We start from the raw sequence: 27,405 nt of genomic DNA, 5'->3' as shown, positions 1-27,405 counted from the left end.
GCACCGCCTGACTGGAACTACAGGCTCACTTGTGTTTGTCTTATTGGGACCGGCCTGTCGGTTAGAGCGGAACCGGATTCAGAGTGCTGGAAGCGCGCGGACCTGCAGGCCCCGCCCCGGTCTGGCCTGGCAGGTAGCAGGGAGCGGGGCTTGATGGGAGGAGGGTAGGACAGAATTGGGAGGGACCGAGGCGGTGCAGGTGGGGGAGGGGCTTTGGGTTAGGGGGATAGGGTGGAGGAGGGGCAGGGAGGGGTCACCGGGGTGGGGAGGGATGGGGCACTAGGATCGGGGGAGGAGAGATTGGATTGGTTTGGAAGGGGTGACTGTGAGACTAGAAAAGGCCTGGAGGGCTCTTGGGAGGAGGAGGGGAGGGAGGGGGGAGACTGGGAGGCTCCCTGGAAGGAGGGGAGGACAGGGCTGTGTGAAAGGAGGGAGACCCAGAGGATTGTCGTAGGAGGGTCTGGGTAAGTGCGCGAGGGATGTAGAGAGAGATCCAGGAGGTGGTGGGAGAGGCGTCCCCCGGGCTTGGAAGCCTCTGCCTCCGAGAGCTTAGCTTGTCCTTGTGCAAAACAACCTGTGCTTCCCTTTTCCTCTGGTGATCGACATGAGTTGGGTTTTTTTAAAGTCCTTTTCCTTGGGGTCGTGAAGGGGAGGGAGTAATAATTATGAATAAGGATAATTTCTTTATGGGTCCAATAGCTTCTTCGTATTGCAGAGATAGGGTGTATATACATTTGGTGGAGGGATGTTGATGCTATTTTGGGTTGTAGTGTGTTAAGACCTGGAAGAAATCTGACCTGCGGCAAGCTGGGGAAGCATCGTTTCTCCCCCAGGCTTATGTGTGCCCAAGCCCTGGAGCAAGCTTGTCCCTTCCATTAGGTCTCCTTGGGCAAGAAAGGGATGATGTGCTTGAACCCAGCTCGCTCTCTTTGGAGATTGCAGTGCCACCTGGTGGGTGACCTTTCTTTCTGTCACTGGATTCTGGGCAGTTCCTAGTGCCTTGGATGTTTCCGGGGGTGGTAGGTGGGGAGATTTTTTTTTTTTTGGTCCTAATCTCTGATTTTTATCAGTGATGGAAACTCAGAATAACTGACTCTCAGAATTGGAAAGAACCTCGGAAGCCATCTAATTTAATGTGTACTTGAACAAGAATTCTCTCTACAACATACCTAACAAATGAAATTGCCAGAATGACAGATCTTTTCACTGATGCATATACAAATTTGTCTGCAGTTTATATAATCTGAAATTTGCTTAGGACATTGAAGGGTTAAGTGATTTGCCCATAATTCCCTCAGATTATACAATGTGATCATAGATTTAGAGGAGGCAGGGACCTTAGAGGTCTTATAGACTCTCTCCTCCATTTTTCAGATGAGGAAACTGAGTGACTTGCTGTAGGTCAAACAGTAGTAAATAGCAGAGATGGGATGTAATCAAATTTAACTTAATAAAATGGGATTTAATTTTCTTAAGAGTCAGTCCATACTATGATTCCTCCAGTAGTACCATTTTAAGACTTTATATATATATGTATATATATATATATATATATGAGAGGGAAGACTTAAATCCAGGTCCTCCAGACTCAAAGGCATATTATATCAGTTGCTTCCTCATACCAATATGAATCAAGATGAATTACCTACTTCCTTTGTTTGGTAAGATGTCTGAAGGACTTAAGTGGCCATGCCCAGGTCTAATTCTTAACCACCCTAAGGCTAACTTTGCTTTTCCTATTTACCAGACTCCATGTAGGGGCCCAGTTGGGGGAGGGGTGACAGCAGTTGTTTTCTGCCGCTCAGACAACATGGCAAAAGCCTGTCCCCACCCCCACCCTGACAAGCTTGAGTTCCTGGTCCTGGCCAGGTTCCAGGTACATCTGTCAGGGGAACTCCTTGTGCCCATGGGGAGTCCCAGGTTGCTCTAATTACAGAACCTGGTGGTAGCTGGTTGTCTCTGCCAAGCTGCCCTTAGGTAAACTGAAGTTTCCTGGGCACATTGTGTCCTCTCTGAGGTGCAACCAGGACAAGGACCCTGGAGAAGGAGGTGCCCTACCCATTCCAAGGTCCTGAAGCTTTTTTTCCTGGAAGTACCCATGCCAGACTGTAGTGGGTTGTCTAGGCTGGCTATGTTATTAATAGCCCTGGGTATTTTAGTATCCCTGTCCCCACCTTAGAGAGTGCCCAGGATTCTTAAGAACTTTTGGCATTAAGAAGCTCAGCAACAGAGGCAATAGGACTTGTTTCTTATCTGTGCAGTTCCTAGCTGAGGAGGACACTGAATCATTCTAGGAGCTTTTCCCCATCTGGGGACAGTGTATGGGATCCCTGGATCCCTGGAGTCCCCAGATGTCCTGAGCCTTTGGTCAGTGTATTCTATGCCAATGAAGAATTAGGTCAGAGTTGCCCCAGGTTGTTGGGGAATGGGGTTAGGATCAACTCTGACCTCTGTAGCTCCCCTGAGGGGGAGGTAGTCACCTGGACTATAACTGATCCTTCCAAAGAAGTATGGTGTGGGAGGGGTGCTAGAATGATAATTGCAAGCCAGAGGTAGTCAAAGCAGTGTCACTCTGAGTTGAACATAGCACTGGGGACAGAGGTTTTGTCTAACGTGCTTTTACCTGTGTTTGCACAGGTAGCAGGGACACTGGGACAGGCTGGCCGTGCTGTGCGGGCATGTGTCTGTAGCCACATCGAAGGGGAATGTTACGGTGGACAGTGCACCTGGAGGGCGGGCCCCGCAGGGTGAATCATGCGGCAGTGTCTGTGGGGCACCGGGTGTATTCATTTGGAGGATACTGCTCTGGAGAAGACTATGAGACATTACGTCAAATTGATGTACATGTCTTCAATGCAGGTGAGTTAGGATTACACTGGGTGCTTGGGGAAAGGTAGGAACAGGAAGATGGAAAAGGCAGAGGGTTAGGGTATGACAGACACTGACTAGGAGGAAGGGGAAGAATGGTGTTCTAATAGCTGGGGAAGATGGGTGAGGGCAGGAGGGTTGCTAGTCTGAACAGGGCTATGCCTGCAGTGTCTCTGCGTTGGACGAAGCTGCCCCCAATGCGGTCTGGTGGACAGGCTGGGGAAGTGCCCTACATGCGTTATGGACATTCAGCCGTCCTCATTGATGACACTGTCTACCTGTGGGGTGGACGAAATGACACAGAAGGAGCCTGCAATGTGCTCTATGGCTTTGATATCAGTGAGTATTGACTTAGATGCTGAACTTTTACAAATTGTGTACACATCTTGAAAGGAGAGGGGGAGGACGACCTGGGTAGAATATTGGGGGCAGGTTCAGGAAGCACAGCCCTCAGGGGGCAAGGCAGTAGTGAAAAACATTGACCATTTAGACCCTGACATTCCCTGCTCTTTTCTTTAGATACTCACAAGTGGTTCACACCCAAGGTATCTGGAACAGTGCCTGGGGCCCGAGATGGACATTCAGCCTGTGTCCTGGGCAAGAACATGTATGTCTTCGGGGGCTATGAGCAGCTGGTAAGTCCATGAGGGAAAATAGAGGAGGTTGAAGAATATGTGGAGAAGGAAATGGAATTAGTGGGAGTTTTTTACTTGATTGTTGGACTTTGATGAGAATAGGGAATAACTTTTTTTCCTCTCATTTCCATTCTTCCTTCTTCTCTGCTTTCGCTCTCTCCCTGAATTTCCTTTCTTTGGTTTAGGCTGACTGCTTTTCCAATGATATCCACAAGCTGGATACCAGCAGCATGACATGGACCCTCATTTCTGCAAAGGTCTGTACCTTTCTTTTCGCTGTGTAGATCTTTCTTTTCCATTTCTTGCTGAATGAATCATACAACAAAAGAGACCAGCTGTATTCCTTAAAGCTCTTACCTTACCCCAAACTTTGCCAAATCCCTTTTCTTTTCTCCCTTTATCACCTATGCGTGGTCCCCACTTCCATCCCAGTGGAGGAGTTGAGAACCGTAATGGATGGGAGGATAGGAGTGACTGAGAAAGATAGCAGAATTGCTCATCTTATAAGGTTGGGGTGGGAGGGATGGTCACTTTTTCTTAACTATCCATTTCAGTTCTTTTACCTATTCTTCCCTCCCTTTTTCCCTCTTCCCAGGGCACTCCTGCACGTTGGAGGGACTTTCACTCAGCTACAATGTTGGGCAGCCGCATGTATGTTTTTGGGGGTCGAGCTGACCGATTTGGACCCTTTCACTCCAATAATGAGATCTATTGTAACCGAATACGTATCTTTGACACGAGGGCTGAGGCCTGGTTGGAGTGTCCACCTACCCCACTGTTGCCTGAGGGCCGAAGGAGCCACTCTGCCTGTGAGTATCTCCCCCCACCCCAAATTCCTTTTCTAAACCACTCTCTCCTAACATTCTTTTCCATTTCCAGTTGGGTACAATGGGGAGTTGTACATATTTGGTGGCTACAATGCAAGGCTGAATCGGCATTTTCATGACCTCTGGAAGTTCAACCCAGGTAAAGGGGTTGTAGGAAGTTCTAGAATGTTGGAGTGGGTGAATCCATAGTATAAGACTATAGGGATGTTCAGGGTCAAGCAGGGTGAGAAGAGTGGCTCCTAGGTATTTAGCAGTCATTGAGGGAGTAGCTGGAATAGGCAGGGGGTTGAATTTGGTGTTTGCCACAACTTCTCCTCAGTGTCCTTCTCTTGGAAGAAGATTGAGCCTAAGGGAAAGGGGCCATGCCCCCGCCGACGCCAGTGCTGTTGCATCGTGGGAGACAAGATTGTCCTCTTTGGGGGCACTAGGTCAGGATGAGGGGGTGTGGGGGAGGGACTCGGGATCAGGGAGGGATATGAGGCCATAAAGATTGCTTAGAAGGGTTTTGTGGGATGTTCATCCCCTTATTATGATTTTTCTCTTGATGCCTGTAGTCCTTCTCCTGAGGAGGGCCTGGGAGATGAGTTTGACCTCATGGACCACTCCGACCTACACATTCTAGACTTTAGTAAGTGTTTCCACTCCCCAAATGGTTTTGCTAAAAGAGGCTCATTACTAGGACAGGAAAATCAGGGCTACTCTCCTTCCTAAGCCCCTGCTCCTCTTTCTACCTCAGGTCCCAGCCTGAAAACCTTGTGTAAACTGGCGGTGATTCAGTATAACCTGGACCAGACCTGTCTGCCCCATGACATCAGGTACAGGAATAGAGAGGGAAAGGGGACAGGAATACCTGCTCCTTCTGTACTGAGCTTTATCAAACCCTGAACCACCCATGTAATGCTGTCTTAGATACTGTAGAGTTGGTGAGTATGGGTGCAAACATGTCTCTGCTTAGCCAGCTTACTGGTAATCTTAAGGGGAAAATGAGCCAGGTGGATATTACCAAGCTGGCAGAACACAGGTTGTGCCTTTGGAGGCACCAAGGAAGTAAGTGAGCTTTACAACTTCAGGGTAATTATGAGCCAGATAAATTGTTCTTTGCTTCCTTCTTCTTGATTGCTTACACCAGGTTCATGAACACACTTTACCCCAGGTGCCCAGACATTTGAATGGATAAACATAAGCAGGATACCAGTACATCTGTGAAGGCAGGGAAAGTGGGTTGTGTAGGGTTTAGTAATGGGTGGAGTTCAATTGCTGTTAAGCCTAGAAGGTCTGTATGGAGGAGGGAGGGTGTAAGGTGTTGGTCTTTACGAAACTTGAGGGATTGGGCTTGGTGTAAGAGAATCTATTTCTTGTACTGTTTACCTTTCTCCATTGTCTTGCCTTCTTCCTTGCCGTTTCTGGTTTTGCAGGTGGGAGCTGACTGCCATGACCACCAACAGCAACATCAGCCGCCCCATCGCATCATCCCACGGGTAGGGGGAAGCCTTCATTGCCTTCCCTACTGATCCTGCTGCTGTCCTCACCACCCCTTCCCATCATTTGTGAGCCTGCCACCATGGGCTCCTGGACTTTGTTCCCCTGCAGCTGAAGGTGCTGGACTAGGGATTTTTTTTGTGCTGTGGACTTTTGGAGGGGCAGCTGGGGGAGTGCTGGGGCCCTCCCTTATCCCTTCCTCCCACCCCGGGGCTCAGCCCCTCTCCCTTTGGTGCTCTCCCTATCCATCTCCTCTTTCCCTCTGATTGTTCCTTAGCATCTGCCCTCTGGGGCATCCACATATTTTATGGGGTTTGAGGGAGGGAAGATGAGGAAGCATCAGTATCTAAGCATAGCTTCACTGCCTCCTCCACCTTCAGGAGAAATCCTAAGCCCCACCTCCTCAACCCTGTCTGAGCCATGAGTGATGTCTGGGAGCTAAGAGGTGTAGAGCTGTTGAAGTGAAGTCTTCTCTTCACCCTCCTTGGGGACAGGGGTGTCCTCCCCTCATTCCTGACCCACTTACCCCCTCCAGGTTGTTACTGTTCCCTGAAAACCAGCCAGTGCGGATTTTATAAAAACGTGTACAAACCCAAAGCAGTGTTGTCTGTTTGTGGGGCACAAGGACTGTCCTTCTGGAGGGTGGAAGGATGAAATGAGGCAGTGGGTTTGACGCCCCCCAAAAAAGGGAGAGCAACACGATGGGGAGAAGCCACTGCCTTTCGGAAGGGAAGGGACCGAGACCCAGAAGTGGACCTTCAGCTTCTCATCAGACTAGAGCCAGTGTGTCACCAAAGCCACTCAGTCTTTATTAAGCACCTACAGTGTGCTGGATGTGGATACAAATAAAAAAGTGAGACAGTCTCTGCCTTCAGGGAGCTTACCTTCTATTGGGGGGATACAACATTCATTAATACGTAAGTGCAAGATCTATGCAAAATCAATAAAAAGTGATTTCTAGGGGACAGGGCACCAACAACTGGAAATATTGGGAAAGGAGAAGTGGCATGTGAATGGATCTTTGAAGGGAGGTAGGGGTTTTGGGTATGAGGTGGGGGTGGGGAAGTGGTATAGCATTCCAGGTATAAAGGATGGACTGTGTACAAAGACAAGGAGATGGAATATGAAATAAATCATGTTTGGGAGATGGCAAGTAGGCCAGTTTTGGTGGAATATATAACATGCGAAAGAGGGTTAACATGTAATCAGCCTGGGAAAATAAGCTGCGGCTACGTTGTGAAGGGCTTTAAATGTCAAAAAAGGAATTTGTGTTCTAAAGGCAATAGGGAGCCACATAAAGCTTGTTGAGCAAAGGGATGGCATGGTCTTCAGGAATGTCGTTTTAGCAGCTTTGGGGATAGATGGCTTGGAGAGTAAGAGATTGAATGCAGAGAGACCAAGTAGGCCACTATATTGACCTAGGAGAAAAATGAGGGTCTGAACTAGGCTAGTGGCCCTAGAAATGAAGGAAAGGGGATGGAAGAGATGTGGAGGCAAACTGAGTAAGGCTAGGTAACTGACTGGATATGTAGGGGTGGGGGGGAAAGTGAGTACTCAAGATGGTTCTGAGGTTTTGAAACTTAGCTCATCAGAAGAATGGTGGTACCCCTGACAAAATAAGAAAGTTGGGTGGGGTGTTTTTAGGGAGAAAGATAACAAATTTGGATATGGATACGTTTGAGGGGGTCTGTGGGTCATCCAGGTAGGAATGAATTGTCCTGCAGGCATTTGGGGATGTGGAACTGGGGCTCAGGAGAGAAAATGAGGGCTGGATATGTAGTTTGGAGAAGTCATCTGCATAGAGCTGCACATTGAACCCATGACGGCTGATGAAATCGATAAAAAAATGAGGGGACAAGTCATGGATGCTGATCATGCAAAGCAGACTGAAGAAGACTGGTTTGATAGGAAGAGAATCACAACAGAGCAGTCTAGTGCCATGGAAACCTAGTAAGAAAGTAGCTAGGAGGGGACAGCTAGGTGGTGCAGTGGATAAAGCACTGGCCCTGAAGTCAGGAGGACCTTCGTTCAAATCTGGTCTCAGACCAAACACTTGACACTTAATCAGCTGTGTGACCCTGGGCAAGTCACTTAACCTCAATTACCTAAAAAAAAAAAATAGCTAGGAGGAAATGGCCAGTAGCATCAAAGCCTCTGAAGAGGTCATGGGTAAAGACTAAGAAAAGGCCATTAGATTTCACCATAAAAAGATCCTTTGCTGTGTGACTCTGGGCAAGTCACTTAACCCCGATTGTCTCACCAAAAATAAAAAAATCCTTTGGGGAGAACAGTTTCAGTTAAGTGGTGAGAACAGATGATAAGATTTCAAGGGATTGAAGAATGGAGATGAGAATAAACATCTAAGAGTTTGGCTGCCAAAAAAAGGATAAGATGGGTCGTTTGAGAGTAGGGTCAAGTGAAGGCTTTTTAAAGTTAAGGAAGAGAAGGGAACAAGTATTTATTAAGGGCCTGCTATGTGCTAGACACCATACATCTTACAAATATTACCTCATTTGATCCTCACAACAACCGTGGCAGGTAGGTGCTATTATCCCCATCTTACATACAGTGGAAGAAATGGAGGCAGGGGTTAAGTGATTTGTTCAAGGTGACTCAGTGACTGAGGACGGATTTGAATTCAATTCTTCCTGATGCCAGGCCCAGGCTCTCAGTTCACTGTGCCATAGGGAAAGAGCCAGTGGTTAAGATGAGAGTGCAAATTAGGGATTGGGAGCAGATGCTCACAGAAGGGACTGGATCAAGTTGAAGGGTTGGCAGTGGAGAGAATGGGGGAATGATATTAAGGATTTGAAATGAGGAATTGGGGAGCCCTCCACAGGTGGCCTCGGCTTTTCTAGTGAAGTTGGAGGTGAGGCCTTTTGTTGACAGGAAATGGGGATGGGGGGATTCGAGGTTTGGACTAAAGGCCAAGGGAAATGTGATGGAGTCATTTGAAGAAGAGTAAAGGTTCAGTTGCCATGTAATAACAGAAATTTGTAGAGGACCCAATCAGGGTGACTGTGTGTAATTTCCTCCAGCTGTGTGTGGCAGCTCAAAAGTAGGTGCAGGGAAGGTGAATGAGGGCAAGAGCCCCAAGTTTGGGGGCAGAAAAGGAAAAAAGGCAATAGCATAGGTTTTAAGGGCAGACGCCATCACAAAGCTGAACTGGGTGACAGGCCCACGTGTCCAAACACACGTGACCCACTCTCTCACCTACCCGTGTAAGGTAGCCACGGCACAGGGACTGGCAGAAGGGCCAGGAGCCTGCCCTCCTCTCTACTCCCGTTGATCTATTTGGATCAAAAGGTCATCAGCGCGCAGGTGCGGGGCCTGCACCAGCATCCTCTCCTCCAGCTTTGGCTCCGCCCACCCACCTCAGCGCGCCCGCCTCCTCAGAGGGGCGGAGCCGGGTCAATTTCCGGGCGACGCTTCGTTTTGGTTGCTTTCTGGGGGCGCCGCCGGAAGGGGCGGTGCTCCGCAGGCCGCGGCGGAAGTAGTGTCGCCGCTGCTTGGGGAAGGGTCTTTTTTAGATGCCGAAGGCGGGGAAGTCGCACGGTTCGGATGCTCCAGTCTCCTGCGCTGGCCGGCCTCGGCCTCGGGAGCTCGATGGCGGCGGGACCAAGGCCGGTGGGTCCGGAGACACCGAACGGGGAGCCTGGAGTCTTGGGGTTGGGAGTGCGGGGTGAGCGAAAGGGAAGCGGAGCCCGGGCCGGCGCAGGTGAGGTCGGGGCAGGGGTGCAAGCCGAGGGCCACCCCCGAGCAACCGGGGCCCGCTCTCTGCCGCTCCTTTCAGATCTGGCCGCCATGTCCTTTGAGGAGCTGTTGGAGCTTCAGAGCCGGGTGGGGACCAAAATGTACCGACAGCTGGTGGCGGGGACTTGGCCTGAGGATCAGCCGCGGAAGGCAGCTGCCACTCGTGATCGGGGGCCCGCAGAGAAGCAAAGGTGGCTGGGGCAGGGGGGTAGGGGGCAGGGCAGGTACCTGGGCCTAGGGACACAGCACAGCCCTGCTCCTCCAGCGAACCTTGACCTCCCAGGATAGCAGGGTTGGTTGGGTTGGGGGGACTATGCTGAGTGGTTTTACCTGGTGTTCCCCTAATTCCTGCTTCTTTTCTGCCACCCTCAGGCCCCTGGAGATGTCTTCGAAGACTCGAGTGCCGTTTTTGCGACAGGTTGTCCCTGTCAGAAAGAAGGTGGGTTCCCTTGGCCATCTGAGGAGTAGAGCAGACAAGAATCAGCTCATCCGTGATAAGATTCCCACAGGCTGTTTGTTTGGGTGGGGACAGCAAGAGGATAGGGCTGATTTCTAGTTCTCTATTTCATTAATACAATTCATTGAATGACTGCTGTGTGCAGAGCAGAGTTTCTCCCTATTAAGTTTTGAAACGATCCCCAGTCCTTCTTTTTAGTTACCAAGTTCTGTTGATTTTACTTGTGCTGCATTTTTCAGATCCTTTCCCCTCTGTCTGGTAATATCCTTTGCTACAGATCCTGATGGCCACCTGCCTGGACTGGTAATAGTTTTCTAATATGTCTTTTCTTGCCTCCACTTCCTGTTTCTCTGATTCATCCTTTATATTGGTGCCAGACTTAATACCTTCTGTATGGAAGAATCCATTCATATTTTAGAAATTTCTAGTGGTTCACTACCACCTCACTGAGTAAAAAGCCCAGACTCCTTTGGCTGCTATTCAATGCCCTTGATAAACTGACACCATCATGTTACTCCTCTTGATGCACAAAACACCTGAACTCCAAGCAGACTATACTTTCATACATTCATGCTTTTGTTCATGGTGTTCCTTATGCTTAAAATACTCTCCTTTTCTCTTTATCTGTTAAATTCATACCCATCTTTTAGAACAAGGTTCTTTACTTGGAGTCTATGAACTTTTCTTAAAATATTTTGAAGATTGCATTTCAAAATAATTGTTTCCTTTGTAATCCTAAGTCTTTCATGCATTTAAAAACATTCTAAGAAGGGGTCCATAGGATTCACTAAACTGCCAAAGTCCTTTTGTGCCATGACACAGAAAAGGTTAAGAGGTCCTACTTTAGAGTTTTATCTCAAAGTCCACTTCCATCCAAGAAACCTTCCCTGACACATAACCTACTATTTCCCCTCTCCTTTAATGACCTTTCATCCTTGGACCTCAAATATGATCTCTGAAGTGTTGGCCACATAATTTTGTGCATTGTGTTTTATTACCCTACCTCCCAGCCCATTTATAGACTTTATAGACTACAAGAGACTTTAGAGACTTTTTCTAAACTTTGTATTTCCCTCAGTGCTATGTAGAAGATAGTCACCTAATGGATGAAAGCTGTTTTCCACAGACTATTTGGGTAAGATGGAAGAACAAGGATGATTCTTGCTTCTTACTCCTTTTGATATCCTTCACAGGTAGCCCGGGACCCTCGATTTGATGATCTGTCAGGGGAGTACAATCCTGAAGTGTTTGAGAAGACATACAGATTTCTGAATGAATATCGTGCAAAGGAGAAGGAGGTGCGAACAGGGACTGCTTTGGGAATTGAGGAAGTTGGGTAGACCTGAGTCTGGACTCATGGGTAAGAGGTATACTGGTCGTAAGTCTGGTTATACCTAACTCTGGTCTCAACTCTGCAGTTGGTGGCAAAGCATCTGAAGAAGAGCAAGCCAGGAGAAGAACAGGAAAAGCTGAAGCAACTACTCCATCGAATGGTGAGTAGCAGAAGACATTCAGACATATCTTCTGTATGACCTCTCTCCTTTCTGGAGATGGACAATTTCACCACTCTTCTTCCCAGGATCAGCAGGAGGCTGCTCAGCAGGAGAAGAAGCGGCAGCAAGAGCAGCGCCTGGCCCTAAAACAGGAACAAAGAGCTCAGGCCCGGCAGGGCCATCAGCCCTACTTCTTGAAGAAATGTGAGTAGAGGAAATAGCCTCTCAGGCTTTAGTGTGGCTGTTGTGTAACTGATCAAGTAGGCCATGTCTGTTGGTGAAAACCCACGTGGAGAAGGGCCCTGCTAGTGGAGATGGTGAGAGACCTATGTGTGAAGAGCAAGTTGTCGGTAGTGGGTGTAGGTTAGGTTCTGCATGTTGCTTGTATCTGAAGCAGGGCCCAAGAGGAGAGAATGAAGGAAAGGGTCTTCTGATAGAGTATGGTAGGAGGGATCCACATGATCTTATGGGACCAGAAAGAGTGAGGAATGGGCTGGGCCAGCACACCCCATTGGGCTTAAACTCAGTGGTGTAGCTAAACAGTGGCTTGGGAGATGTGGCCATAGCTCACGCTTTTTCCCTGATTCTTCCTAATATTAGCTGAACAGAGGCAGTTGGCGCTGGCTGAGAAATACAAGAAGCTAAAGCGAAGCCAGAAGTTGGAGAGTTTCTTGAGCAGAAAGAGGCGCCGAAATGCTGGAAAAGACCGAAGATGGCTGCCCCTGGGCAAGGATTAAAGGGGGTCTAGTCATCTGCCCCTTCCCAGCTTGGCCCCTTCCAAGGGGGCTAAATGCCTGTGGAAGCAGTCCTGGATTGAGCTTAGTGCTTGGTGGTTCAGGCCCTCTACAGTTGGTTGAGTACCTCAGGCCCTGGGGCATGGTGACAGTGGATGGATCTGGTCAGCCACGGTGCTACTGTTGTCAGGCTGGGGTCTCTGGGTTATCATTGAGGCAAAAGGAAGAAGGGAAAATACTTGAGACTGATTGGCTTAGTCTGGCTTCATGTGCATTCCTCAGATCAAACCTGGCTCTCTCTTTCCTGAGGGAAGGAAATGCCTTTTCAGGGGGGCAGCTTTGGTGTAGAAGGAAGAGCCATTGTGAAAGGCATAAGTCAGTGAGTATCCTGGCGTTCATACCCTGCTTCCTGGGCCAGGCTTAAGAAAAGGCTCATGAACTCTGTTCCTGCACTTGGTGTAGGATACTGTAAACACTTCTATAAACATTTGATCATATCTTTTGTCTTGTTTTGTTTCTTATAAAGTTTTTAAGGGTGGGGGGGAATAAGAGGTGTCCATGCAGTTATTTGAGTCTTACAGGGGTAATATATAGCATGTGGGAATGAGTAGGTGATAAAGGGGGAGATTTTGCCTTCTAATTTCCATTAACCCTTTCAGAAAAGGTTTGTGAGCCCACATAGGTGGTCACCTGGATAGGAGGTATCTTGGGGTACTAGGGCAGGGGGTTTATTCTGTTTCCAGTAGTCTTTTCTGCCCAGGGGAAGTCTCTGCATACCAAGAATGCTTTGGTCACTCATAATCTTTCCTCCAACAGTTCCTCTATCCCTCCCTCCCTTCAGCCCCCAGAGCAGAGATGGCAAAGCCTCCTGGGCCTCAGTTGTAGCTTTTATTGTGCTGAGTCTGACACTTGAGGCCCTCAGCCTGCATCAGACTGTTTTGATTGAGACAGCATACACACAAAGACCATCTCAAGCCCCTGCAGGGAATATTTTGTTTAAAGCTACAGACCTGTAGACCAGGTCCTGCTTTAGTTCTGATCCGCAGGTCCAACTTGAAGGTGAAAGGACTCAGGTTGTGCTGGTGAAAGTGATCGCTCAGGAGGGCAGTCCATGTCCATACTATCTCCCTATGCAAGCAGGGCACATCATGTTGGCCTCACAGCCTGAGTCGAACTTATAAGGCCAGGGTCAGTGGGAATCTGGGGTGACGGTGGGCCAGACAGCCACTGTTTTCGGTACTGTAGAAACATGCAGAGTTTGAGGGCCAAGGCCAGCAGGTTCTTTCCTAGAAAGATGCTGGAGACAGAGGTGTCACGGAAGAGGAGGAGATGAGTGGCTCGGATGAGGCTTGTGGCCAGGTTAACTGTGAGCAGGCTGAGGAGAGGGTAGAGTACCATGCGATGTGGCAGGGGCTGGGGGCCTTGAAGGCTGAGCTCGCCCAGGGCAGCACATGGTAGCAACAGCAGCAGTGCATAGCAGTAGAAGAATGTCACACCCTCTGCCCAGAAGGGAAGTGCCCTCTGAGGTGGCTCCCACAGCCCTGCCTGTACATCTAAAATATCCAGCAAATCCACGACCACCCAGAGCAGGTGGCTCCGGAGTTCTTCACGCCATTGGAAGGTTGACAGGATCTCAGGGGCCTCTGGAGACCCCAGCAGGGCAAAGAGTCCAGGCACACTGAGTGCTAGCACCAGAGTGAAGGCTTGTCGGGCCGGTGGGCCAGGGCAGTGACCCTCGGCCCGACAGCTCCGGTAAATGAAGTAGACTTTCATCTCCAACACAAAGATGTAGAGGAACCAGAGTAACATGGTGCAGCCCCGCCGGGTGGTATGGGCTTCGGCACCAGCACCAGCCACCACGGGGCGAAGTACCAAGAGCAGGCAGATGTTGCCTGCAGAAAGCAGCAACCCCAGGCCCAGCCACCAACCTCTGGGGCTCTGCCCCATAAGATAACCATCAGCCAGCAGCATGCTCCCTGAAATGAGAGCCACTACCAGCCATGTGGGGAATGAGGATACCATCCTGCCAAGCCCTTTGTGCCCACCCACAGCGGGGCATTCCTTTACACGCTTTGTCCACTGCTGTGCTTCTAGGTCTCATTCCCCTTCTCCTTCCCTCTGCCTCTGGTCTTAGGTGCTGAGTCTTCCCACTCTCAGGGTCTCCTTCCCCTATGGCCTGCCTGTGCCAAGGTCTCCCTCCTCCACCCTGGGCCCACACATACCCACTCTCTTCTCTCTAGGGGCTGTCATCGGTCCCCTGCTCCCATCTCGCCCCTCTCCCAGTCACCTCTCTGGGCAGCCCGCGGCTCGTGCCGGGCGCTTCGTGCAGGACAGAGGGCCCAGATCCCTCCCCCTTTTCCAACTCCTTCCCCCCACTAGCTCAGAACCCTATCCCGCGGCCCCGCCCCGGCCAGGACTCATCCCCTGTCTGGGCGAGCTGCTCTGGGCTGCAGTGCGGGGCGGGACCAGAGCCGAGGCCACCCGGCGGAGCCGAGCCGAGTCGAAGAAAGCGCAGAGCCGGCCTGAACCTGGCCAGCCACGGGCGCGCGCCCCGCTAGTGGTGGCCGAGAGGGGCGGGGCCGGAGCCGGGTTTGCGTGACAGGCCAGAGGGGGGTGGGGGAGGGACCCTGGCCGGCTGGGGCTCTCCCCAAGGCGGTGCTGGGAGATTACAGGAGCGTCCCTGCGTGCCAACCCAGCTAGCTCACTGTCCAGATTTGGGGAGCCCTTAGGTGCAGCACTCTCTGGTCACTAGAGTAATAGCAATTCCCCTTTCTATATGGCTTTAAGGTATAACGCGCTTTGTTCACAACACCCCCGTGAGGTAGCTAGTGCATATATTAAATCCATTTTACAGTTGAGAAAACTGAGGCCAAGTGACATAATGAAGTGACTGGCCCAGAGCCACACAGCTATTAAGTATCTCTAACGTAAGATTCCGACCCGGGTCTCTCCTGACCCTCAGTCCAGCCGTCTTTCCAGTACCTCTCAGTGTGCCTATAAATTGTTGGGCATCTAAATTGCCTTGAGATTTTTTCCTAAGCACTACCCCTCCCCATCTATGCCTGTGACACTAAGAAGGCTTCAGCTGCACCACAGTTACCCCTCATGACTGCTTCATTCCTCCTACTCTCCGCTTCATGATGACAACTCCCATCCTCCCTTCCCAAGCCTCCCCCTACAGCATATACTATGAGCAAAGTCCTAGATCCTATTGCCGTGGAAATCACCCCAGCTGCTAGGACTATCGGAAGGTGGAAAAAGTTCGAGCAGGAGGAGAGGGGCTGGGGGTCGTTCGGGTTCGGATCTCCAGGGTGTGGAAGGTAGAGGGTGGGGCAGGTCCTAAGGGAACCAGGTTGGGGGGTGCAAGGGAAGGCCCCTCTGGCTCTGGGGCTGCATATGCCAGGAACTGGGGTCGGTCATCCTGCCTTCGAATATAGCCCTGGCCCAGGAGATGGAGGATGCAGGAGAGGACATCAGCCCCACTATAACCATCCTCTCCATCCATGATGTTGCCCTGGTCCTTGGGTGAAGACTGGCCCTTCTGCCAGGCCTCTAGCACCTAGGAACACACACAAAGATCACTGTCACCCAACCCTAATTCTCCCTCTGAATTTCCCCTCAGGAGAAGCCCAAATGGGCGATCTGCAGTGCCCCCAGATCCATACGTGCCCCTACCCCTTGGTGGTCTCTTCATTATGGAGCTGAGTATACAGATAACCATTCCCAATAACCATTCCCCAGGGAGCCCCTGCTTCACCACCTTCCACGGACCCCTTCCCTCGTACCAGACAGACCAGCTGATCAATGTGCAGGCCCTTCTCCCCATGGGCTTTGAGGATTCGGACAAGCAGGCAGCTCAGGAGGTTCCTCTTCCTCTCCAAGGTTCGGCACTCATCCTCCTCCACACTCAGGTATGTCTGGGGGGGGAGCAGCCACAAGGCCTCCCCCCCAGGCTCCTTCTCCACCTCCCGAAGCTGCAGCACACCTGAGACACCACCCCCACCCCAAACACATATACATACTTCTCAGACACAAAGGATCAGGAGACAGGGCACATCTTTCCTTAGGATAGGCCATGGTAAGGCCTAGAATCCCCTTCCCTTTCCTACTCCTCCCCTTCTACAATTCCCTGTCCTGCTGAGGAATCTTGTCCTGAATGATGGCAGAAAGGTCTCAAAGCCTCTATTACCTACCCCCAGGTGGGAGGCCCTGACCTTCCTGGAGGGTCAGGGGGCCAAGACCTGAAGTGAGGGGCTTAAGTGCCTGCATCAGAAGCTCTGAGGAGAGGTCTGAGGTCTGCAGCAGGGTCTCCAAGGCCACCTCCTGGCGAAAGGAACCAGAATCAGAGAGAGGTTGGGCTTTTAGGGGTCACCTAGCCCTGACCTGATCGATGAATATCTTCTACAATCCTGACAAATAGTCTGAGCCTCCTGGAGGACTGGTTAGAGTGACAGGGGCAGAGGACAAAAAAGAAAAGGACATTGATATTGAATATGGAAGACAAGAAAGATAGGAGCATTCCCCAATTGTTGATGAAAACTGTTGGAGGCGATGGGAAAAACTGGGACACTAATAGATTGTTGGTGGAATTGTGAACTGACCCAACCATTTTGGAGAGCAACCTGGAATTATGTCCAAAGAATTATAAAACTGTGGACACACTTTGATCCAGAAATACGATTATTAGATCTGTTCCCAAGGTGATCAGAGAATAAGGAAAAGAACCTTCAAAGCTCACTTTGTGGTGGAAAAGAATTGGAAATTGAGGGGTGTTCATCAGTTGGGAAATGGCAGAAAATAAGGTGTAGTATTTGAATGTGATGGAATGCTACTGTGCTGTAAGAAATGATGAGCAAGCTGATTTTAGAAAAAACATGGAAAGCTTTGCATGAAATAATGCAGAGTGAAATGAGCAGAACCAAGAGAATATTGTATACTGCAACAGTAATATTGTGAATGACTAAGCTATTCTGAGAAATATGAATATTCAAATCAACTACAAAGAACTTAGGAACAAAAATGCTATCTGATATGTGGAAATATGTATCCTATGGTTCCATATATATATCAAATGGTGGCCTTTTCTAATATGGGGTTGGGAGGGAGGGAGACATCTTGGAACTCAAAACGTAATAAAAAAAATTTTTTTTTTAAAACAAAAGATAGGAGCAGAGATGGGAATGAGACAGACAGGGGAGAGGGAGGTACCTCCACTTGGTTGAAATGCAGAAGAAGCCACATCTGCAAAGTGGAGACATGCAGAATCTGAGCTCCAAACAACAGTTCAGCCCGGCCCAACCATGACCACTGCAGTAGGCGCTGTGACCCCAAGACTGGCCGATTTTGACCTAGTGGGTAGGACAAGAGGGAGCATCTACGTAGCAGCCCCTCCCCCTCCCGTACTGTACATAGAATTATAGACTTGAAGCTAGGAGGGATCTTCAAGGTCTTCTAGTTCAAGCCCATTTTAGAGGTGAGGAAACTGAGGCCCAGAGAGGCTAAGTGATTTGCTGTGGGCCACACAGGTAATAAGTAGCAGAGTCAGCATATGAACCCAGGTCCTCCAGCTCCAAGTATAGCAGTCTTTCCATGGCATCACTGGTCAATGAATATTTGTTGACAATCCAATGTGTTTGCAATCTCATTATTCTGGTACTTCCAACAGTCCAGATTGAAACCTATCCATGCCTACTCATCCTATGGGATCCTCATTCCTGTCTTCCTGAAAATCTGCCCTAAGCATGAGTGGAGACTGGAGTTCTTAATGATGGATAGTAATAGCAGCTGCTCTTTTATACACGGCTCTGAAGTTTAGAAAGAGCCTTTTAATCTCACAGCCCTCATAACAACCCTACGAGATAAGTAACTACAGCTTTTTACAGAAGAGTAAAACGAGTCTTAGAAACGTCTATGTTAATAACTTGCCTAAAGCCACCCAGCTACTGTCAGTCAAAAGTGGGATTTGAATCCTTCTCTCTTCCAAATCCCAAATCTAACACTCATCTGTACCATGAACAGTCTCTACCGATTATGTGTCTTGCACTCTGCTTGATGCTTCTGGGGAAACCATAAAACTAAGGACAGGAACCCTCCCCTCGTTCCCCAAATCTCACCAGCCGCTAATGATGGGCAGATCAGACCAAGGGAGCCATTTCTCCTGAGCCCCACCCACCACCTCCCATTAGAACCTCCTCTTCTCCTAACCTTCTTATTAAAGTCACCTTTCCCTTTATTCCCTCCTAGAATAAATGCTAGCTCCCAAGGGAGAGAATCTGGAAGGCCTGTTCCACTCAACCCGCTATCCTCTTCATGGGCCTCAGCTCCTCTAGCCCCGCAGCTCTGGGGTGGATATGACCACTCTCACCCCAAGGATGATCAGGAAGTTGCCATCTACAATCCTCTTCCCCTAAGAAGGCAGACCACAGGGCCTCTCCATAGCGGCAGGGGCACTGTGGCCTAAGGACCACATGGACTTTCCTTCAGTCCTGCAGCTGAACCCTACAATATGCATTATCTCTCTCAGTTAGAATGTAATCTCCTTGAGAGCAGGGATTATTTTGCTTGTAGTACTCTGCACACAGCAGATGCTTAATAAGTCCTTTCCCGTTTTCTTTTATTCATTCAAGTCATTATCTGTCTTTGGTCGTACTAGGAAGATGAGGCTCGTCAGACTGAGAACTACCTGAGAGCAGGAACTGTGTTTCCAGGATCAAGTTTGGGGCTCCCTAAGGGCAAAGCTAGGACCAAGTGTTTTTACACTGCCTTCAAGGTTTGAAAATTGTCCCCTCAGTGGGGACATTCAAACTTATCTAAATCTGATATTTCAAGGAGAATGGAAGTTTCTGGCATTAAAAATATTTAAATTAGAGCAAGAAAACAAAAAATATTCCTTGTTGCATGACCCAAGGTATTTCTCCTACCACTAGCCCTGGCTTTGCCTGAGCCTTGAGGACTTCATCTTTTTTATCAGAGAGTAAGTTCTCCCTGAGTATGGGTACCATGTTTTCCTGTTTCATGTCTTCTTTTCATCCGGGGTCCAATATAGGAATCTGTCCATAACAGATACTTGGGAGATGTCCTACAATACAGAAGGCACTAGATTGGGAGGAAGGATACCTGGGTTCTAGTTCTGGCTCTTTTGTGACTACTTGTGAGACCTTGGGTAAATTACTTCCTCTTGCAGGGCCTAAACTGTAAATGAGGAGGTTGAACAAAATGATCCCTGAGGTTGTGCCTGGCTAAATTGTTTAATATTCTATTCTATAAGAGTATCCTCTCATAGAATTACAGATTAGAGGTGCCATATTTCTCCAGCACAGTGATGTGCGCCATCTGGTGGGCATGGATGAACTTTTCATCTTCCTTTGATTTTGTTGAGTCGTTTCTGGATTCGTGACCCCACTTGGGGTTTTCTTGGCAGAGATACTGGAGTGTTTTGCCACTTCCTTCTCCAGCTCATCTTACAGATGAGGAAACTGAGGCAAACAGGGTTTAGTGACTTGCCCAGGGTCACACAGCTACTAAGTATCTGAGACTGGATTTGAATTCAGGAAGAGGAGTTTTCCTGACTCTAGGCCTAGTTCTCTATCCACTGTGCCACCTAAATGTCCCCCTGCCTTTGATACCAGAGAACTTTTATCTTGAGTATAACAAAAGATCAGCTCATGTAGATTTAAAGCTGGAATGGGCTTCACAGGCCATCTGGGCAAACTCTCTCATTTTACACATGAGGAATCTGAAGCCCAGATAGAGAAGTGATTTGACCAAGGTCATTCAAGTAGTAACTGTCACAGGCAGGATCTAAAACCAGTTCTTCTGACTCCAAAGCTAGTGCTCTTTCCATTGCACCAGTGGTGACCAGCTTCATCTCCACCCTCTCCCGTCCCTCCCATCACCCCTCACCCCGACTCCTACCCCAATTGCCAACGTTCCAGTCAGGACTTCTCCAGAAACACTCCCCCTTACTTTTCTTCTTAGACCTGAAGTCCCTCTCTGCCATGGGCAGCCCACCCCTCCTACTCTATAGCCCCACCTCCCAGCTGTCCACCCCATGCTCTTACTCTGATTGTAGAAGTTTGAAAACAGGCTGAGTCTGGTACTGAGAGCTGGAGGGAGGTACTTGTTGGGCTCATGGAGATAGCAGAGGGGGGACACGGGCCAGCAGCGGGGAGACAGGACCAGCACAGACACTTCAGGGGCTGCCTCCTCAGGACACAGCTCCTCCACTGGCTGTGGAGGCAAATGGCTCTCAGGGACCTCTTTCATTCAAGTTAGTCCAATAGAAAAGATATTTAATAAACTCTTACTGGGTGCAAGGCACTGGGGCCAGGTGCTCTGTTTGAATACAAACATGAATACCACATATCCTTCTACCCAGGGAAGGGCTTCCTCAGCTCTATATTTTTCCTGTCCTCCCATCCCTAAATCCCCTGTCCCTCACTTCCCATTGGGGCTGGGCCTCTGGCCTCTCTCATCATCTCACCTCCTCCTAGGGATGAGTCCCTGGTCCCTGGCTCTTACCTCTTCGTGAAGATGGGCTTCCAGCCTCTTCCTCTCACCTCACCTCCTGCTGCGGCTGGGTCTCTGGCCCCTGTCCCTCACCTCCTCTTGACGCTGGGGCTTCAGCTCCTGCCTCCTGTCTCACTTCCTGGGGCTGGGTCTCTACGCTTGTCCCTCACCTCCTCCTGAGGTTGGGCTTCTAGCCTCTCTCTAGCACCTCACTTCCTTCTGGGCCCCTGTCCCTCACTTCCTCTTGCCCCTGCCTCTTGTCTCACCTCCTCCTGGGGCTTGGCCTCTAGCCTCTCTCTATCACCTCACCTCCTCCTGGGGATGGGTGTCTGTCCCCTGTCCCTCACCTCCTCCTGGGGCTTAGCCTCTAGCATCTCTCTATCACCTCACCTACTCCTGGGGATGGGTCTCTGTCTCCTGTCCCTCACCTCCTCCTGGGGCTGGGCCTCTGGCCTTTGCTCCTCATCTTCTTCCTGCTCCAGGAGTTGCTGGTCGATCTGCTCAAGCTGGAAGAGGTGGAACTGGTGCTGCAGTTCCTCTGATGTGCTCAGGCTGCTCAGCATCTGCTGGGGCAGTCGGTTGGGGAAGCAGAGCCCAATCTGCTCCAGCACGGCCCTCTCTAGCCAGCTTGGGCCCAGGCTCAGGAGGCGATCTGCCAGATAGTACCTGCAGCGCACGGCCCAGGTCTTACTGAGGACGGACTCGGCGCCAGCCTTCTCTCAGGACCTTGGGCTCCCCCTCTCTGCTGCTCCATGGGGCTCTTCCTTCCCTCGAGTCTGGAGGGCCCCCCCCAGAGTTCCCACTCAGCCATGCCTGGCTCCCCTGTCCCCTCCCTGTTGTCAGCCTGCCTGCCCTCTGCCTTTCCCTCTGAGGCCCCACACTCACTGGTAAAAGTGCTCAAAGGCAGTGGCCAGCTCTAGGCCAGAGAGAACCATCATGGGCTCCAGGCTCCGCTGAAGCTGGCCCAGCATCTCTTCCCCCTGGGGTCCACCTACCCGGCTCCTCTGGATCTGCTGGTCGATGTGCCGGGCAAACTGCTCACTCACCTGACCACAGGAATAGAAGAGAGAAAGGGTGAAAAAGGGGCAGAGGGAAAAAAGGGGGGACAGGATCAAGGGAGGAAAAAGGCCCTGGGGGAGGGGACTGGGAATGGAGAGTGGGGAGGAAGCCTGGGAATCTGGAAGCCCATATCTGAGGATGAGGGGGCAAAGAGGACTCACGTGGGCAGCAGTGAGAAAGGAGAGCTGAAGCAGAGCTCCAGAGAAGCCCTGGCGGAGGGCCAGCGTGAAGGCTGCCTGTGGCCCAAAGAGCTCTGCCCCAGCACTCTGGAGCCGTTCATAGACGTCACAGTAGCTGGGCACGAGGTCCGGCGCCTGCCAAGCTGCAGTCAGAAACCTGCTCACCTGAGGGCAAGAGGCAGGAGCGTGAAGGGGCAGCCACTGCTGTCCAGGCCTTCCCCACACCCTACTGGCCCCACCCTGCCCACCTGCTCTTGCACCACACCCCTCCAACACTGGGTGATACCCCTCAGGCTGCTACCAGGAGGCCCCAGTCCAGCCTCTGAGTTCAGATCTTGACTTTTACTATTCTTGTTATCTGTGGAGACAGAGACAGAAGGAGGAAAAGTCCGAGGGTGCTCTCTCCACTCCAGCCCCCCAGCATTCCAGGATGAAGAGCAGGAATAGTGAGGAACATCACAAAGAACTGACAGCATGAACCAGGGACGACAAAGGGATAAAAACATGGAAGAGAGGGTAAGGGGAAGAGGGCGCTGGGTAACACTGCTGGGAGGAAGATAGACATCTGTCCCCGCGAAGGATGACATCTTTCCTGGGACTCACTGGGCCAGGTGAGTAACTTGGACTGGAGCCCTGAGGGAGGCTCCACATGGACCAGCAGGTGGGTGAGGCATCGGACCCGGGAGGTAAAAGCATCTGCTTGCTCCTGTTTGTGCTGGACCTTCTCTCTGTGCTCCAGGTACTGGTCCAGCAGCCAGGCCAGGGGGCTCACCCCACTGCCATCTGAGAAGGGAAGACAGTTCAGGAAGACACTGCAACATGGGAACAAACAGCAGGTGAAGGGTCTGGATTGGGAAAAGCAAGGAAAAGGATGAGGGATATTTTCTGAGGGGCCACTCCTACAACAGGTTAGGGGGTGGTTGCCAGGAAAAGCTACTAGGGGAAAGGTTTTGGGATGGGTTACCAGGGGCAGTTCTTGAGGAAAGCTATTATAGCAAAATTGGTGGGATGATGACTAGGTGGCAGTTGCTAGGGAAGAGTTTATGGTTACCAGGGGCAGTTTCTGGGGGAGAGGTTATAGGATGGTTACCAGGAGCAGTTTTGAGGGGAGACATTGGTTACCAGGAGCATGTACTAGGGAAGATGTCACAGAATGGCTACCAGGGAAAGTTCCTGGAGAAACCTACCAGAGCAGAACTCGTGGAAGTTACGGGGGACAGTCTCTTGGGGAGAGGCAATGGGATAGTTACCAGGGGCAGTGATGCTCTGCACCAAGGGGCTGACCAAGGCCTCCCAGCATGTCCTTCCCAGGGCCTGGGCAGCCTCATCATCAGGGAGGAATCGATCTGCAAAACTCTGCTCATGGCGCAAAGCCCCGTTCAGTCTGGTGACAGGGTCAGGAGCTAGAGGCACGAGCCCCTGGCCCCAAGACTATCCCTCAATACCACACCCTGAATGTTCTCATGTCAAGAGCCCCCCACAGACATCAGGAAGGCCTCATCCCCCAGAACTGCTCTATCCCTCTCCTTGAATCCCCCAGGACTCTCCCAGGCAGCCACTCTCACCCTGCCCCTGACCTCTTCACTCCTGTCCTACTCCCCCCTCCTCCACCACACTAGCCCCAGCCCCCTTGATGTCCCTCTCCACACCTAGGGCAGAGTTGCAGCAGACGCTTCCGGTCCTGAGCAATGTCCTGACTCCAGGCTTGGGCTCGAACAGTGTAGAAAAGGTGTGTGTGGCGACACAGCTGCTCCCGGAACAGTGGCCAGAATGTGGGTTTGGGGCCCAGAACTTCTACCCCTCGCACACGGGTGTCAATGCCACCCTGAAACATGTGGTTGTCATTGACTTCCCGCAATAGCCTGGCTCCCTCCCCAAACCCATCTTGAGCAAGGCCTGGAAGAAAGTTAGGGCCTGAACCTCATGCCTCCCACAAGTTTACAGAAACTTTTTGCTGTTCAGTTGTTTTAGTCGTGCCTGACACTTCATGACCCCACTTGGGGTTTTCTTGGCAAAGCTACTGGAGTAGTTTTCCATTTCCTCCTCCAGCTCATTTTACAGATGAGGAAACTGAGGCAAACAGAGTTAAGTGACTTTCACAGGAACACAATGCTACTAAGTATCTGAGGTCAAATTTGAACTCAGGTCTTCCTAACTCCAGTCTGATACTATATCCACTGCATCATCTGGCAGCCCTGTGTTAGAGCTAGCTATTATTTTATCCAATCCTCTCTTTAGAAATTATTTATCCAAAGTCTCCCAGGTAGTGAATCAAGGTGGTAAAATCAAGATTAGAACCCAAGCCTTATGATAGCAGGAGGAGGAGCAGCAAAAGCAGTAGCCGTTAACATTTATTAAGCACCTACTATGTACCAGGCACTGTGCTAAGTGCTTTACAATTATTATCTCATTTGAACCAACCCCTGGGAGATAAGTGCTATTATTATCCCCATTTTTTTTTTTAGGCAATTGGGGTTAAGTGACTTGCCCAGGGTCACACAGCTAGTAAGTGTCAAGTGTTTGGTCTGAGGCCTGATTTGAACTCAAGTCCTCCTGACTTCAGGGCCGGTGCTCTATCCACTGTGCCACCTAGCTGCCCCCCTGTTATCCTCACTTTACAAGGAGAGGAAACTGAGGCAAACATCAGTTAAATGACTTGCCCAGGGTCACAGAGCTAATAAGTGTCTGAGGCTGGATTTGAACTCAGGTCTTCTAGGCCCAGTTCTCTTCCCACTATGCCATCTAGGTACCCCACCTCTTATCAACTGATTCTAAATACCACACACAACTTTTCCAATACACCATGCCTCTAGGTCATCTCCCATCTCTCTAGGACTATACTATTCACTGGACCTCTTCCCAACCAGTTAAGTTAAGCAAACTCTTATTAAATGCCTACAATATATAAGCCATTAAACCAAGCCCTGTGGATACAATGAGGAAAGTAAAGAAGTCCCCACCCTTAGGAGGCTTATATTCGGTCAGCTCCATTCAAATTGTGCAGGTACTCAAACCCCGCCCCCTCAACACACACACACACACACACACACACACACACACACACACACACACACACACACACACACACACACACACACACACACACACACACACTCCTCTCCTTCCACAGGGCTCGATGTCATTGAATAGCTTTCTCCCAGTCTTCCAAGGGCACTCTCTGCCCTCTGCCTGCTCCCTCCTCCCTCTCTTAATGCCAGCCTCCTTTACCTGCTGGCAGCGCTTGATACGGATCTGAAGGATGGGCCAGAAACGGGTCATGTTTTCTAGGAGAAGCACCTGACTGTCAGAAGGCATGACATTTACCTGCATTGGGTTGGGATGTGAGAGAAGTTTATAATTCTCATGATGGAGAAGTGATTCCACAGTGTTCCTGTGGCTACTTTCTTCACCTTCACCCCTATCCCCACCCCAAATCCTATGGACCCTGTGGAATCTAGAACTTTTGGTCCTGTCCCTAGCTTCCCTATGAAGAGTCAAATCCTCTGTCCTTGGGGGAAAAGGACTCACAGACCACTGGGGGGACTAGGTCCTCCCCACATGAAGCCAAGAATAGGCTTTTCAGTAAACATGGGATAGGATGTAAGGGGCGGAGGTGGAGGGGATGGTCCTCACAGTGCTGAGCTTTGTATTGATAGAGCTGGCATGGTCTCCTCCTAGCACTACCACCCGGGCTGGCATGTAGCTTGAATCTTCCTTAGCCACCAGCAGAGTCAGCTGCCTGGAGACAGGGGAGGGAAGAAACTCATCAGTGACCATATCCATAGGACAGCTCAGAAACCCCCTTTACCTTTTCTGCCTTGTTTCAGGGAGTCATCATTTTCCCTCAAGCCAAAGCATGGACACTTTGAATATATCCCTAGACTATGGAGTTTGTGTTTGTATGAGAGAGAGAAAGACAGAGAGAGAGAGAGAGAGACAGACAGACAGACAGACATACATGTGTGTGTATATAGATATAGATATATATATATATAGAGAGAGAGAGACAGAGAGAGAGAGAGAGAGAGAATGGCATATGAAGTGTGACATCATGCTTGTCCACAGCACAGAAAACATATTTGCAACACTGTTTTTAACCCATGGAGGCTATGTATATGTGTGTCCAATCTGCCCCACCTGACAAGGACCCCATGGTGCATGTGTAATGTGATGTAGTGAGAGCCGGTACTGCCGCTGGATTCCCAGTAGGTCTTGGGGTTCCGGTCAGTCAGTTTGCTGGCCCCATGAGAATTGGATGACACCTCCACTTTCTCCCAACACTTGTCTTCCATGTCCACACCAGAGCCTGGGGCTAAACAGGAAGGAAAGAACAAATTCGTGTGGTTGAGGAAAGGACACAGGACAGAGAATTATAGAGAGAATTATAACCTCTTTTGCAGGAACAAGGGAGGAATGGTAACACTAATGGGCTGGGAGTTGGGGCTCGGGGGGGCAGCCACTGACCCTAGCCAATGGTAGGTGAAGGACACTGACCCTGGCAGAGATGCCTGAGGAAGACGTCAAAGAAAGGGATGTTAATGGGCTGGTGGGTTCGTCTGTGCTCTTCAATCTGGCCAAGCACCATCTAGAGTAAGACCACAGGGATGGAGGCAACATGGGGGAACATAGAGAGGAACACAGAGGGGCAGGAAGGAGCACAGTGACAGAAATAAATTTAAATGGGGAAAAGGTCAAGGGACTAAGCAATTCTGTCTACTCCTCCCCATCTAAATCCTGAAGAAAATACTATCCCACAGGAAATCAGGCACAACAGACAAGCTTTGAAAGCTACAGGTTGAACTTTAATCCTTAAAAAGAAAAGCAAACCCACCTCCTGATACAGAGGGGATGGACTCGGGGTAAATTGAGACTTTTTTGGGGGGACATGGCCAACTTAACTATGCTATGTTATTACAGGATTTTGTTTCTCTTTCTTTTTCAATAAGGGGGTGGAGGTATAGAGATGCGAAGAAAAGAAGTCAGATTTTTACTAATTGAAAAAAATTAAATTAAAAAAAAATCAAGAAGTTTACAATATAGAATTGTAGTTTCACATACAAGCTTCTTTTTCTATTTTATTATGTATGTGCAAATACCCATTTTATTTGGTGTTTAAATTCAGAATAAAAGTGAATTAAAAAAAAAGAAGAAATCAGGCACAGAAGACATAACCTCTGGTCAGTCAGGTCATTACTCCCCCCACCCCCAAACTAGGTAGCTGGCTCACATACTACTTTCCTTCCTCCATCACACACTGAACCCTCTTCCTCTCTTGCTCTAATCTCACATTCTCATTCAGCTTTGCCCCCTAACCCAACCTGCCTTCTTTTTCTCAGGTTTATATGGCTCCATCTTATCTCCTTCTCCCCAGACTCTACCTGCCTCCATCCCACCTCCTTCTCCCCAGGCTCTA

The 27,405-nt window shown here is 49.9% G+C and overlaps 3 protein-coding genes across 10 annotated transcripts in view; 1 reads left to right on the top strand and 2 right to left on the bottom strand.

The window, feature by feature from the left end:
* Positions 1-30: 30 nt before the first annotated feature.
* On the top strand, positions 31-12,743 carry KLHDC3 (kelch domain containing 3). 6 transcript variants are annotated; one of them, XM_027838422.1, is made up of 15 exons: positions 781-951; positions 2,638-2,859; positions 3,037-3,207; positions 3,388-3,503; positions 3,689-3,760; positions 4,099-4,312; positions 4,383-4,469; positions 4,650-4,758; positions 4,885-4,958; positions 9,603-9,753; positions 9,935-10,001; positions 11,213-11,317; positions 11,438-11,512; positions 11,599-11,716; positions 12,113-12,743. In XM_027838422.1, the coding sequence occupies exons 2-15, from the start codon at positions 2,706-2,708 to the stop codon at positions 12,247-12,249; spliced, it is 1,650 nt and encodes a 549-aa protein (XP_027694223.1). In that variant the 5' UTR covers positions 781-951; positions 2,638-2,705; the 3' UTR covers positions 12,250-12,743. The 6 variants fall into 6 exon arrangements, with proteins under 6 accessions (XP_027694218.1, XP_027694219.1, XP_027694220.1 ...); XM_027838418.1 differs by lacking the exons at positions 9,603-9,753; positions 9,935-10,001; positions 11,213-11,317; ... (1 more) ...; positions 11,599-11,716; positions 12,113-12,743 and adding exons at positions 38-133; positions 5,067-5,145; positions 5,746-6,406 and having other exon boundaries at positions 880-951; XM_027838417.1 differs by lacking the exons at positions 781-951; positions 9,603-9,753; positions 9,935-10,001; ... (2 more) ...; positions 11,599-11,716; positions 12,113-12,743 and adding exons at positions 31-133; positions 5,067-5,145; positions 5,746-6,406.
* A 649-nt stretch (positions 12,744-13,392) lies between these two features.
* Positions 13,393-14,217, bottom strand: LOC114025045 (transmembrane protein 121-like). Its single transcript, XM_027838365.1, has one exon. The coding sequence runs from the start codon at positions 14,215-14,217 to the stop codon at positions 13,393-13,395; it is 825 nt and encodes a 274-aa protein (XP_027694166.1).
* Positions 14,218-14,816: 599 nt separating this feature from the next.
* LOC114025091 (cullin-9-like) overlaps positions 14,817-27,405 on the bottom strand; it is a 32,306-nt gene continuing 19,717 nt past the window's right edge. Inside the window, exons 11-26 of one of the 3 annotated variants that reach the window (XM_027838429.1) lie at positions 26,487-26,577; positions 26,130-26,304; positions 25,626-25,731; positions 25,221-25,316; positions 23,642-23,817; positions 23,243-23,376; positions 22,596-22,775; positions 22,241-22,350; positions 21,975-22,157; positions 21,640-21,800; positions 21,183-21,420; positions 20,307-20,475; positions 17,455-17,594; positions 16,440-16,569; positions 16,032-16,231; positions 14,817-15,805 (exon numbers count right to left, since the gene is read on the bottom strand). In XM_027838429.1, coding sequence (XP_027694230.1) covers positions 15,488-15,805; positions 16,032-16,231; positions 16,440-16,569; positions 17,455-17,594; positions 20,307-20,475; positions 21,183-21,420; positions 21,640-21,800; positions 21,975-22,157; positions 22,241-22,350; positions 22,596-22,775; positions 23,243-23,376; positions 23,642-23,817; positions 25,221-25,316; positions 25,626-25,731; positions 26,130-26,304; positions 26,487-26,577 — 2,607 coding nt within the window. In that variant the 3' untranslated portion in view covers positions 14,817-15,487. Of the gene's footprint in view, positions 15,806-16,031; positions 16,570-17,454; positions 17,595-20,306; positions 20,476-21,182; positions 21,421-21,639; positions 21,801-21,974; positions 22,158-22,240; positions 22,351-22,595; positions 22,776-23,242; positions 23,377-23,641; positions 23,818-25,220; positions 25,317-25,625; positions 25,732-26,129; positions 26,305-26,486; positions 26,578-27,405 lie in introns of those variants that run through there. The other 2 variants (XR_003566996.1, XM_027838430.1) reach the window with 2 other exon arrangements.

The sequence above is a fragment of the Vombatus ursinus genome, unplaced genomic scaffold, assembly GCF_900497805.2.
Source record: "Vombatus ursinus unplaced genomic scaffold, bare-nosed wombat genome assembly UNPS02014826.1, whole genome shotgun sequence".
NCBI classification, from domain to species: Eukaryota; Metazoa; Chordata; class Mammalia; order Diprotodontia; family Vombatidae; genus Vombatus; species Vombatus ursinus.
The sequence above is the reverse complement of the archived record's forward strand: the minus strand, read 5'-3'. Positions and strand labels throughout refer to the sequence as shown.